Source organism: Parasteatoda tepidariorum, chromosome 1 (assembly GCF_982258835.1).
Source record: "Parasteatoda tepidariorum strain Cologne lab strain chromosome 1, Ptep-v5.0, whole genome shotgun sequence".
NCBI lineage: Eukaryota > Metazoa > Arthropoda > Arachnida > Araneae > Theridiidae > Parasteatoda > Parasteatoda tepidariorum.
This window is the reverse complement of record NC_141755.1, coordinates 49,266,849-49,279,595: the sequence shown is the minus strand read 5'-3', so window position 1 is coordinate 49,279,595 and position 12,747 is coordinate 49,266,849. Positions and strand designations below refer to the sequence as shown.

The 12,747-nt window shown below is 31.2% G+C and overlaps 1 protein-coding gene across 9 annotated transcripts in view; it reads right to left on the bottom strand.

The window, feature by feature from the left end:
* Positions 1–12,747, bottom strand: part of LOC107449406 (zinc finger MIZ domain-containing protein 1) — a 225,176-nt gene that overhangs the window by 23,174 nt on the left and 189,255 nt on the right. For 7 of the 9 annotated variants that reach the window (XM_016064918.5, XM_016064919.5, XM_071179880.2 and 4 more), the window contains one exon: positions 2,530–2,850. The exons of the other annotated variants lie outside the window; for them this stretch is intronic. In XM_016064918.5, the coding sequence (XP_015920404.1) occupies positions 2,530–2,850 (321 nt within the window). The remainder of the gene's footprint in view (positions 1–2,529; positions 2,851–12,747) is intronic. 9 annotated transcript variants of the gene reach the window in all.

The window sequence follows — 12,747 nt, the reverse complement described above, 5'->3', positions numbered from 1 at the left end:
TTGTTATGAGTGATCAGACGAGATTATTTAATTCCATCCACTTTTTTTTTCACTTGGTATTTTATAACCAGTAGTTAAATCTGGTTAGAGTGACCTAATTATACGTTTCACTGTTCGAATCTTAAAAAAAACTTGCATTTACTATAATGTAATTAGATATCTACTATTTTGCAGTCAGTAGTTATTGAAACTAAATTCAAGCTGCCATAATAGAAAAGGAATATAAAATGCAAAACTAAATATTTATGTTTTCTTTTAATTCGACAAATAATATTCCTGATTCGAACATCGCTTAATGCAGTTACATATTTATTTCATGGAACATATTTTAATTGCTGAGTTACAGAAGCATACGTAACTTAGGTGCGCCCTCCTGCAAGATTTATAATTGCGCCCTTAGACTTATCATAAAAAATTATAATATGAAACAAAATACTGTGGTGAAGAAATGTGTGATTCAGATATCATTCATTTTACTTTACTTTAAGTAAATAAAGGCAAATAAGGTTAGAATTAAGTTACTTAAGTGAAATACAGAATACATTTACCATATTGAAGTTTTTTTGTGTTAAATAATAGGAGAAAATAACTCACTATCTTATAGCAATTATATTCAGAGTTTAGTTAAGGGTTATTATTGTTTATAAAGTGGACTAAAAATTATTTTATACATAAAAAATATTTTCATCCCGACATTAATAAAATTAATAAGTAATAAATAAATAGCAACATTAATAATTAATACGCCACTTGCTGAGTTAAGCCTTGGGTCCAAGTAAAAAATAAAACTTACGCAAATGAAAATAAATAAATAAAATGACAACTTGAATGCATATCCAATTTTTTGAATGAAGGAAGGAATGATAATTAAAAACTCGTTTGCTTTATAAATAATCTAACAGAAATTGTTTAATAAATTTGTACTATGAAATATTTTACGTTCACATTCTTAAAGAAAAACACTTGTTTTTTTTCAATGAACATTTAGAGAAAAACAAAAATTTAAGTCTTGAAAAAAATTTGAGTTCTCAAAAAAGTTCAGAGATGATAAAATACCATCCGGGAAAAAAAGGCACTGAGATAATAATATTGTTAAGTCAATAGTAGTATAAAACATACTGAATCACTACTTTAAACTTTAAGGATTAAATAAATGATAATTATTGTATACAGAGTGCCAATTGAATCCGTTTCCACTGTCTTAACTTAAATAAAGTGGTGATGCGTTACAAGACGAGTACATCTACGAGGCAGCCTTAGCGGAGTTCTGCAAATTTCGCGATCATGCCTCAGAAGAATTGTCATTTGAAAAAGAAAAAAAAAAGAATCGCTTATAAGAATCGTCATCTGAAGACCTGTCATTTCAAGACGTAAGAATTGTCATTTGAAAAAGAAAAAAAAAAAAGAATCGCTTATAAGAATCGTCATTTGAAGACCTGTCATTTCAAGACGTAAGAATTGTCATTTGAAAAAGAAAAAAAAAAAAGAATCGCTTATAAGAATCGTCATTTGAAGACCTGTCATTTCAAGACGTAAGAATTGTCATTTGAAAAAAAGAACCGCTGTAAAACACTTCTTACCTTGTCAACAATATACCAACTTCGAAATTTAAACCTAAATGGTAATTTGTAAAATGAACTTCGCTGCTCGAACAATATGCTAACACTAATATATGATGGTGCACGGCTTGCAAAAGGAACTAACAGTAATAAACAAGTAAAAAGAAGCCAGTTTAGGACTGCCAAAAAGTGAGTTCTTTCTAAATCTAGCAACCATGTCAATTTTTTTTTTAACAATACATCAATAAATAATTAAAACAAATTTTCACTTCAAATTCACCAGAATTAATTATCTTATGAAATGCAGCCGATTTATATAATTATTATAAATCTGTTGCATATATTATATACTCAGAAATTATATAATTTATTTCTTCTATTAAAAACAAATTATCTGCATCGCCTCGCAGAATAAGCTATAATTAGCAGCTGTATACTTTCTAACCGGAAGTAAAGCGAGTCGAGATTGTTGTTGTTTACATTTATATTGAAAATATCATCCATTCAATATAAATGTAACTATGCTTAATAAGGATGCTTAAAACACGCATTTGTTAGCTTACGATTTCTAACACTGTGATGTGACAAAATGATTTTCGAAGAGGAACGATGGAGGTGAAGGAGTAATTGTCACTAGACATAAAAAATCTAGAATGCTCAACAATTTTGTAACTCCCTTTTTCCCGAGATAAGAACGCTAACATTGCCATTTTCCATCAGGTGGCGCTGTAGCGGCCTAGCCACTTTACTATACCTAAACATCACTTTAATAACTACAGCTGTGGTCGTTTAAAAGTTAAGAGGATTGAGGGGGACTTTACTGGGCACCTTGTGTAAACATTTGAGCTGTCGACCTTAACGTGTTCAAAATAATAAGGGGTCGTTTAAATATTATAAAGAGAACAATGGTTCGCAAAAATATAAGTCTTTATTATTATTCTATGGAAAAAGATGTTCATAAAAGACATACTTGTAACCGGGAGGTCCTCCAGTTTGCCGCGAATTCATAGATTGTGTTTGGTAGGGTGTTTTGGATGAAGCCCCATTTGCGGGAGGGTAACCGCTGTTTTGTGGAGGCGCCCCTTGGGTGTAAGGCATCGGGGCGATCGTGGTGCTAGTGTTCGCACCAAAGGAACTGTGTGCGAGAGGCCCGCTCTGCGTCGTTGTGGTGACGCCCCACACAGTGGTGACCACGGACAGCTGCTGTTGTGGCCCTTGGGGAGGGGCACCACCGCTCGCAGGGCCGGATGACGGTGACTGCTGCCAGCCTCCAAGAGACATGGCAGGATCACTGTAAGAAAAAAAAGAAAGAAATGTTACTATCTTGCATTAGAAACTGAATGACAGCTTTTAATATAGAAAAAAGAGCGGGTATACGGCAAATATATTTAAAAAAATTATTTGATGTATTATCGCTGTTTCTTTTGTATTATTTATTGGCTTAATAAAGATTTATATACATATTTACAAAATGTGTTCAGGAAATTATTACATTCTGTTGGGTATTTCTTTCTTTCTCTGTACCGTTAAATTAATATCAGAGTTTATTTTTTTCCCCTCCAGACGTTTTTTTTTTCCTTCTTAATTTCAGCATACATTCTTTTCAGTGAGACTCAATTCTAAAAGACACTATATTAAGAGAGACTCAATTCTAAAAGATAATAAACTCAGCGAGACTTAAATCTATTTGGCATTAAACTATAGATTCCCCCGCTTATTTCGGTATGAATAAAAGTGCTACGTAATAGTGATAATCTCAATCTACGTATGCATGAATTTATACAATTTAAATCCTGCTAGTAGACTGAATACAATATATGAAATTTAAGTACAGATAATCAGCGAATTGCATTAAACATTTACCCAAGTATCCTTTTGTTTGAACCCAACTCAAAGGATAGGGAAACACTGGCATATAATCAATTACCTATGCTAAATTACATGGAGAACCAAACATCTCATGGTTAGCCCACAACAGGACCCATGATCTGTTGATCTATTGAGAGTATTTTCGATTTGGTTTTCCAAGTTGTTTTGGATTTTCATAAAATGTTCATTTCTCATCAGTTAATCGCCTTTGGAAATAATTTTCAAACTACAGAATCAAATCTTTATTTTTTATTCCTGGTAATACTTCTAATCACTACAATTGATTGATATTAGCTACACTGTTATTCTGTTAGCTACCTTTTCAAGGGTGGATTTCGTGTACATTCGTTAATGAATAAATTCTTTCCAGAAACTGTATTTTCACAGGTTGGTTTAAGGCCTAAGTAGTAAATAAATTTTTTATTGATATTATCATTTTCTCGTAAACTATTTTAAAAATAAATAAATAAACTACTTTTCTTAATAAAAAATGAAATTCACTTATTAATGGGGAAAAAAGAAAACGAATGATTCGAAATAAACCACATGAAATAAAAATTAGAAGAATAAAACATGCTCTTTATTAATAAAAGAGATCGTTTATTTTTGCAGATAGAATGAGGTTCAATAGGGAAAAAAATAGTTGCACATGTTTATTAACTCCTTGGCATACGAAGACGTTTGGGAGACGTCATTTGTTTCTTATGCCAAAACGTGTCTCAGACGTCTTCAACACGGAGATGCCAACTTGCTCCGGACAGCAAATAAATATTTTAAAGTGGTAGTTTATCAATTGTGATTCTTGGTTTAATAAATTTAATTTAATAGATTTTTATCCACCACGATTTCTAAATAATTCGTAGGCTTACACCACTTTACGGTCATTATGTCATGCCTTTAAAAAAAGCAAGCAAAAATAGTCAAATATTTGCAAAATTTAGTTTGTTGTTATTTACCGTTCTTTTTAAAATTATTTTGGCGTGTCCGGAGCAGTTTGCATCTCTGTCAACATTCCGTTGCGAGCTGTTGTTTACAGTGCAATCAAAAATCATTTCTATATCAAGAAATTAATAATTTCGTTAGAGTTTGTTTAATGATATGTCAAGGGGTTACTATGAAGGATACAAAATTTGTTATTATTGGTGGATGGTTATTATTTAATCTTAGAATGATAAGAAATAAAGTAAAAATTATGAATTTAGATGAAGGGATGAAATAACAAATAAATAACTAAAAAATTACATTAAAAATCTTTTCATATCTAAATTATACAAATTTTTTATTGAAATGTTTGAATTTTAAAATTCAAACATTTCAATAAAAAATGGTCACCTAGGTTCTGTTCCTCTTATTCCAGATTTTTCTTACATAAGCAGTTCGAAAAAGGTGTATTACATAACCAAAGCATTACATAGATTTAAACTTTAAGTTTTGCAACAATTAAGTTCAAATTAAATTTACGGTAAAAATTTTAAAATAAATTTCTAATTCTGTCTAGTGACAAGAATTAATACAAAAGTTTTCATTAAGTGCATCGAAAAAAAATTTTTTGTACAAAAACGACCAATTTAGTACTTGCATGATGTTAACTGAGCCAATACAAGTCTAATTATTTATATATTTCTTATTTTTTAATAATTTATTTATAATTATTTTTTTAAATAGTCGCTAGATGTTTACAAATAAAATAAGAGGAGCCGTGATGTTTCAGGGGATAGAGCGTTAGCTTTCCAATGAGGTCAACCGGGGTTCGATCCCGGCGATGGCTGCTCGATACGAATTCCGCATTCGGCTTGCACCGACCACAGTGCTGACGTGAAATATCCTCAGTGGTAGACAGATCATAGGTTAGAGTCCCCTTGCCGTCAGCAGGGGTAATTGTGAGCCCAACTCAAAAATCCGGAAAATTACTTGAGTAAAATCAGTAATAACGCATTTCAAAAGATATATACAAAATATCTTTATAAATTTAAATCATAGTTGATATTTTCAAACATGAAATTCTAAATAAATTATATGTAGTATAATTTGAATGAATAATTACTTATAAGTTCACTTTTATCTCTAATCACATTTATTATACTACCAGAAAAAAAAAATTCACAAATGAAAGAGATGCTAAGATAAATTCTTGTTCTATTATTTTTAAACAAAAATTTCTAGAATTTTTATACATAAATGTGATCGTTGATTTCTTGAAACTTCTAGACCTTGGATTTCCGGAAACTTCTGGATCATTGTTAGCAAAAAATCCGGAAATCAGGATTTTTTCTGGAGCACAATCACCTATGCTGTCAGGCTAATCGTGGGAGGTTCTCTAAGTCTTCCTCTCCATGTAACGCAATTGCGGGTCAGCTCCATCAAAAAGTCCTCAAAGAAACCAAATTTCTCCCAATGCCAATGCTTGATCCAGGAGTTCCCTTGTCTTCAGGATCGGGTTAAAAATTACAAGGCAACGGAGTTGAACATTAATAGTCGTAAACCCATAAAATTGGGTCGACTGTTCAACGACGGTTATAAAATAAAATAAAAAAAGAGCATACATTTTAAATACGTCAGTAACTTGATAATATGCTAAACTAATGACAGAATTAGATGCGCTATCTCCGAAATATTTAGGTTCTAAACATAATCTAATTTTATTATCCATATGTTAGGTGGTTAATTTTTAACAAAACTTTCATATCAGCGAAAGGGGGAGGGGGGAGTTCTGAGGGAACAGATGTAAGCAGCGTGTGCCAAACCCGCGCACTCCCCATCAAAACCTTGGCAGCTGTTCGCGAGTAGCTTTCTTCGGTCATAATCGGGTCAAGTGGCAGACGACTCGCAGGAAAAGCTGCTTTACTTTCCCTCGTGGTTGCCCTGGGCGACGGCTAGCCGAGATATCTTATTGACAACACCGAGCGCAAGCGCAACACCTTACTCTTTTTCGCCATATCAAACCTTTCCCTGTATCAAAAGAATACTTTTTGATTTTTCCCCCGTCTCTCCGCAGAATAAGTGAACAGATAGCAGGAGATAGTCTGTTTATTTTTTGCAGCATAAAAATAAAATAGTATTTTGTTACATTCGCGTTTATTTGGGGGGAAAAAAAAAGAACTTTCTCATCAAAACTATAAAGTGATAATTATTATTAAATTTATATCAACCTCGTAAAAAAGAAGAAAAAAAAATAGCATAAATAACAAATATATGATGCCATATCATAATACATAAAAAACACATAAATCTGCTTCTATTATTGTTTGGAAAGTTGTACACACGTTACGATTTGTACACACACATAAATAACACTATATCCACCCCCTAATGCAAGAACAACTAACGTACAATAATGAAAAATAAATCTTTCCAAAATAATGGGAATTCAGGTTTAAAATTTTTTGAAACGTTCTAACATCAATAAGCGCTTTTAGGATTACACACGCAACACAACGGTCAAGCTTCTAGCCCCGTTTATCAGGGATGTACCTTTTAACGGCCATGATAGGGACGCCACCTAATTTCAACCCTAGCCAGATGACGAGGACAGCGCCTGATCGGATACTCATATCTCCATACTACAACTTCTATTACAACCAACGAGAGGGCTTTCAGCCACGACAAATTTAACGTCGTGTGGCTGAATGCACCTTGCTCCATATACATGCCGGTTGTTTTGTGATTGCCAGGATCGAACTCTAAACCATCGGCTCTCAAACCAGTGGTGTGAGTTGCGGCAAAAGAGCGCAGCTTTTTTGATTACATGCAATTGATTTGATAAAATCGATTTTCAGCCCATTCATTGACTTTGTACTCATTGATAAATATTTGTACGTTCGATTACGCGACTATACTATTGGGGGAGGGGTTAAGACATAGATTTTCAGGCACTAAATACTAGATTATTGGTAGTGTATTACATTCCGACAAATTTGTTTAATTTGTATAAGGGAAAACAATATTTTCAGATAATAAGACGACGGCAATGATACTCCTTTACAATTATTTTGCCATGGCCGTATCTTCAGGTAAGGATAGTTTATTACGCAAGCAAACATCAGCCATGCTTGGAATTCAAACTTATGTTATAAGAGATTGTTTCATGATTGAGATTTCATATACGATATCAAATCACTCGAGTTTAAATTATCGATACATCAATTGGAAATATGTAGGATGCATTTTGATTATTACTTATAATGTAATTTGGTGTTGCGTTTAACACATAACGTGAAAAAAAATGTGATAAGTTAAAAAAAAACTGTATCGACAATAAATTAATTAATTTATTATTATTTTTTTTAGAAAATAGCTTTTTTAGAACGTTTATATTTAGTAAAAAAACACATATAAGAGTTTTGCCCAATTCATTATCACCACTGTGGTGCTAGTGCACAACCTGCTGCTCCTGAATAGCCAATGTACGTTGGCCATTTATAATTAAGCTAACTCAGAAACTAGAGCAATAATATTTTAAAATGTAGAAAACACCATTAAAGTATCAAAGAATTCAGATTTTTCGTCTTGTCTATTTTTTTAAAAAAGAAATGTAATTTTATCCACAACACGTTAAAAAAACATATGCGTCGTGCAAGAATTTATTTAAAAAATGAGATTTAAGTTGTTTATATACTGTTAAAAACATATAAAGTATATATACTATTGCATATCATGTTCTGTACACGTGAAAAACTAATCGAATTATTTTTTCGCAGAATTTTTTCTTGAAAACACCTATACGTATACTTGATGAACACACATACATACTGCACTCTACCTTATATCAACTTTTTGTAAATTGGCATAAAAAAAAGGTTGTGTATCGCTTACAATTTTAATATTCGGACATATATCTTTACATATTCTGTCGTGATGTTTATAAATACAATAAATAGGAATAAATAATACATGGAATGAAAAAAGGCAACGCCTAAAATTAGCAATACAGCCAACAGAATTCAATATAAGTCGCCAATGACTTCCAATATAAACAACTAATGAATACGATGAAGCTGGCAAATCGAACGACCCATCCATCAAAATTGATGGAGTGAGGCTTCAAGTTCTCCATGAATATACATCGTCTTCCACACACCAAAGAAAGACACGATTCCAAAACACTCGGCCAATATGCCGAATACAAAAGCCCTGTAAGCAAAAACCATCAACGCGTTTTTCCTTTACTATGCATGGCTAACCGTGTAACGTGCACCCTCCTCTCTACTCACCCAAACAACCAAAAAACCAGACGACAAAACGTGACAATAAAATCACCCCTTCCCTTCACTTCACTTCGTTATTCTTTTTCTCTCTTTCGCGGAAGGGTTATTGCCGTCCAAATGGCGGGACGGCATTCCTAGTAAGTATAAAAGTGTTTTGTCGAATACACACACATTGTACGCGTACACAAACTCCACAGTCGACGGAGTCCATGAACCATAAACAACGAACCGATGAACTTCGCAGCTTTGGTTATATTATTCACCTCTAAATTCTTGATTCTTTTTTTGTTTTGTTTTTTCATTACGCCAACGTTCCACGCGAGAGTAAAAAAAGAGAGGAATAAAAAGAATAGAGATCACGAACTGAAACATTTGCGTAAGGTATCACTGTGGTTATTTAAGCAAACTGGTTTAGAGGTTTCGAAGGAAACAATTTAGCTGATTTAAATATCATTTATTCCGCTATATATATATATTTCCCTTTTCTATTTATTGCTGAATTAAATTACACGAATGTTTGAATCTTCAAATATTTAATTTTTTATGAATAAAAGAAACCAAAGACAAGAACATAATTCATATAATTGAAGTGTTTATTTTAATTAATTATTTAAAAAAAATTTAAGATCGAAGGAAACGAGTTAGCTGATTTAAATATCATTTATTTCGCGATAAATTTTCTTTATTCTGTTTATTGCTGAATAAAAAATTTATTGCTGTGATAAAAGTTTGAATCTTCAAAATTTTACAGACGAAATTTGAAATGTCTTATTTCATTTTTCACGAATAAAAAAAAAAAAAAAATTCAAAAACTGACGTAATTCAAAATAGTGTAATGTTTATTTTAATTAATTATTTTAAATTTTTATCGACCGAAGTAAATGATTTAGCTGTTTTAAATATCATTTATTCCGCTATACCCTATTCTATTTATTGCTGAAATAAGCTACACGTAAATTTGATGAATCTTCAAAATTTTAAATATCAAATATCTTATTGCATTTTTTAAGAAAGAAAAAAAAAACAAGACTGACATAATTTGAAATACTAAAATGGTTATTTTAATTCATTATTTTAAATTTTTTAAGATCGAAGTAAATGATTTAGCTGCATTAAAATATCTATTAGTCCGTTCGAAGAGTAGATATGCAATGTTAATTTTTTCTGTAAAAATTTTACTAACTGACGCACACCTACAATTTAAAAACATCCTTAGTCCATTCCAAAATAAAGGAACGTTGTTATTCATCAAGACTCAAGAAATTTCGATAATTTTCTGAAAATCAAGCTAAAAATAACATTTTCAAACAATTAAATTAATTAAATTTGTTTAATTTGCCGTGCAGTTTACCACTTAAGAGGCCTCCATAGGCGCCATTTTTGATTTAAAGTTAAATTTTTAAATTAATGTTTTTTCTTCCTCTGTTTTTGTACTTATCAAACTTTTGATGATATAGTACTATTAGGCAGTATAACATCTTTAAAAAAAAGGTGGCAAATAAAGGGGTAGCTTCATTACATCTATGAAATTTTTCTCAAAACTTTAAAGCAATAAAAATCTGCAATTAGTGGCTTTGAATCAGTAATTCATAACAACACATTTGTCAGCTTTTAGATCTTTAAAAGTTTAATTTTATTTCAGTTTAAACTGATTAAAAATGATTTCGATGATTCTTATAAAGTAAATTGCCCGAAAACTAAGATATTAATCATAAATTTGTAAAACAAACAAATGTATACAACTACCTCTCAAAAACTACTGATTTGCTGAACTGTATTGGTATAATTTTGTCAGAAAAAATTTAAAAGATAATCTAAATTACCGCAAAATCTCAATTTCTGATTAGGTGACCAACTTGTATTTCACATATATCGAATGATACTACCGAATACAGTAAATATCCCTCATCGGTTTACTCATGAAAGTTAAATAAGGAGGATTAGAAGAATTTCAATTTTAAGAAAGCAAAAATTCTAAAAAGACAACTAACAAAAATCTGAAATAATAACAAAAATTTGAAAAAGCAATTGAAAAATTATAATAACAAGAAGATTTGGCAATTTGTAATAACAACATGAATTAGTAATGGCATCAAAAATTTTGATGAAAGGACACTAATTTCATTTTCCAAAGCGATGAAGAATATAAAGCTCAATCAGTCTTCATAAATGTTAATGTAATACCATCTTAAGGTAAGATTTTTAAATCCACCTAATCTTTACCAAAGTCTCATTAATCTGATAAAGATCAAGACAACCAACATCTCAAGTTGTTGAGACAGGAGAGATAATTCTTTTTAATTGGGACACACTGTAAATGGTGATAAGAAATCGATAAGCAAGTATTTATCTTAGAAAAAAAATTGAAAAAAAGAGTGGGTTTTTAATAAAAAACTAGATCATTATACATCAATTGAAGCAATGCAATTCAAGAATCTGAAATCTGGCTCGTAAGTAACCATGGAGTCAGAATTCAATCAATTAACATATTCCAAATTTTATGAAATAATTTTTTTTTACTCTTTGTTTTAGGAAGTTGCTTAGACTAAGTTTTAGAAGATATTGATAAAAAGACTGCGAGAAATATTTCCATAAGACTTTGCAATGAGAAAAAATTAATTAAAAAAAAAATCTGAAAAAGAATTTTACAGTTGTAAACTGTTTTTATGAATGAATACTGTTTTCTTTCCTCTCTTTCTACGAAATTAAAACAGAAAAAAAATGTTATTTAAATTACCAGGTTAAGCAAAGGATGCTTAAAAAAACTTCTAAAAATATTTAACTAGTTTTATTGGATTAATTTAAGGAAATATATTTACTATTCCGGATAATTATAATGTCATTGAACGTTATAATTAAAATTACAAGTAACGGTAAAAAAAAAAAGTTATTTATTTTACGAAAATATGCAAATACTACCAAATGTCGTAAAATGTGTGAACAACACGCTACTTTTTAGTCAATGGAAATATCTTACTATGAATTCTACATGATTTGCTGAGGAAATTATACATTGGTTTTGTCAACATTTACACACAAGCACAGTTTACCGATTCAAACACGCATGCTTATTTGAATATCAGATAGAAACTGTATATCAAACAGAAAACAGTTATTTATAATCCATTTCAGTTTGCAAATGACAGTAAACTATGGATTGGCTATCTGTTAGCTCAATGCTTATTTGTAAGTTGTGAGATTGAGGCTAGAAATTTATCTCCTATTACTCTGGTACTTAGTAAATTTAAATGTTGTTTCCCTAACAATAAATCACCACATGAACTGATGATTTATCTATAAAGAATAAGTCAAATTTGTGTGTGATTAACAGAACAAGACTATGTCTCCAAAAAGAAAAAGGAGGGAAAAAAAGCGCGTATAATGAACAGAACTTGGCGAACAAAGAGCACGTATTCTTTGGTCAAGGAACAGATCATGCGGAAAAATTCAAGAAAAAGCGTATAATTAGCAGAACAGGTGAAAAGTCCAAGAAAATGCTAATAATTAGCAGAGCAGGCGAAAATTCAATAAAAAGTGTATAATTAGCAGAACAAGCGAAAAAGTCATAGAAAACGCGTATATTTAGCAGAACAAGAGAAAAAGTCCTAGAAAACGCGTTTAATTAGCAGAACAAGAGAAAGAGTCCTAGAAAACGCGTATAATTAGCAGAACAAGAGAAAAAGTCCTAGAAAACGCGTATAATTAGCAGAACAAGAGAAAAAGCCCTAGAAAACGCTTATAATTAGCAGAACAGGTGAAAAATTCAAGAAAACAATCTAAATCGTTGAAAGATATCTAGACCTTATTACTTCTTTCCAAATCTGGATAAAAGCAAAATATATCTACACATATTCCAAAAAAGAAATGTCTTGAAACCAGTTGGCTCCAAATAAACGAATAAGACTTTTTCCTCCTTTTACTATTACACTTGCCAGGAATAAGCCTTTTTTCTCCCTTTTATTCTTACTGCAGTGCTGTTGTTGCATGATCCGAATCTTTTTTTTTTCTTCTTTCTTCTTTGTCTTTAGTGAGGCGTTCCACAGTAAAGGAAGCGTTTGTTCTTTTTTGGAATCGAGTGCATCCTCCTGGATCGATGAGGACGAATGCTGCCTTTC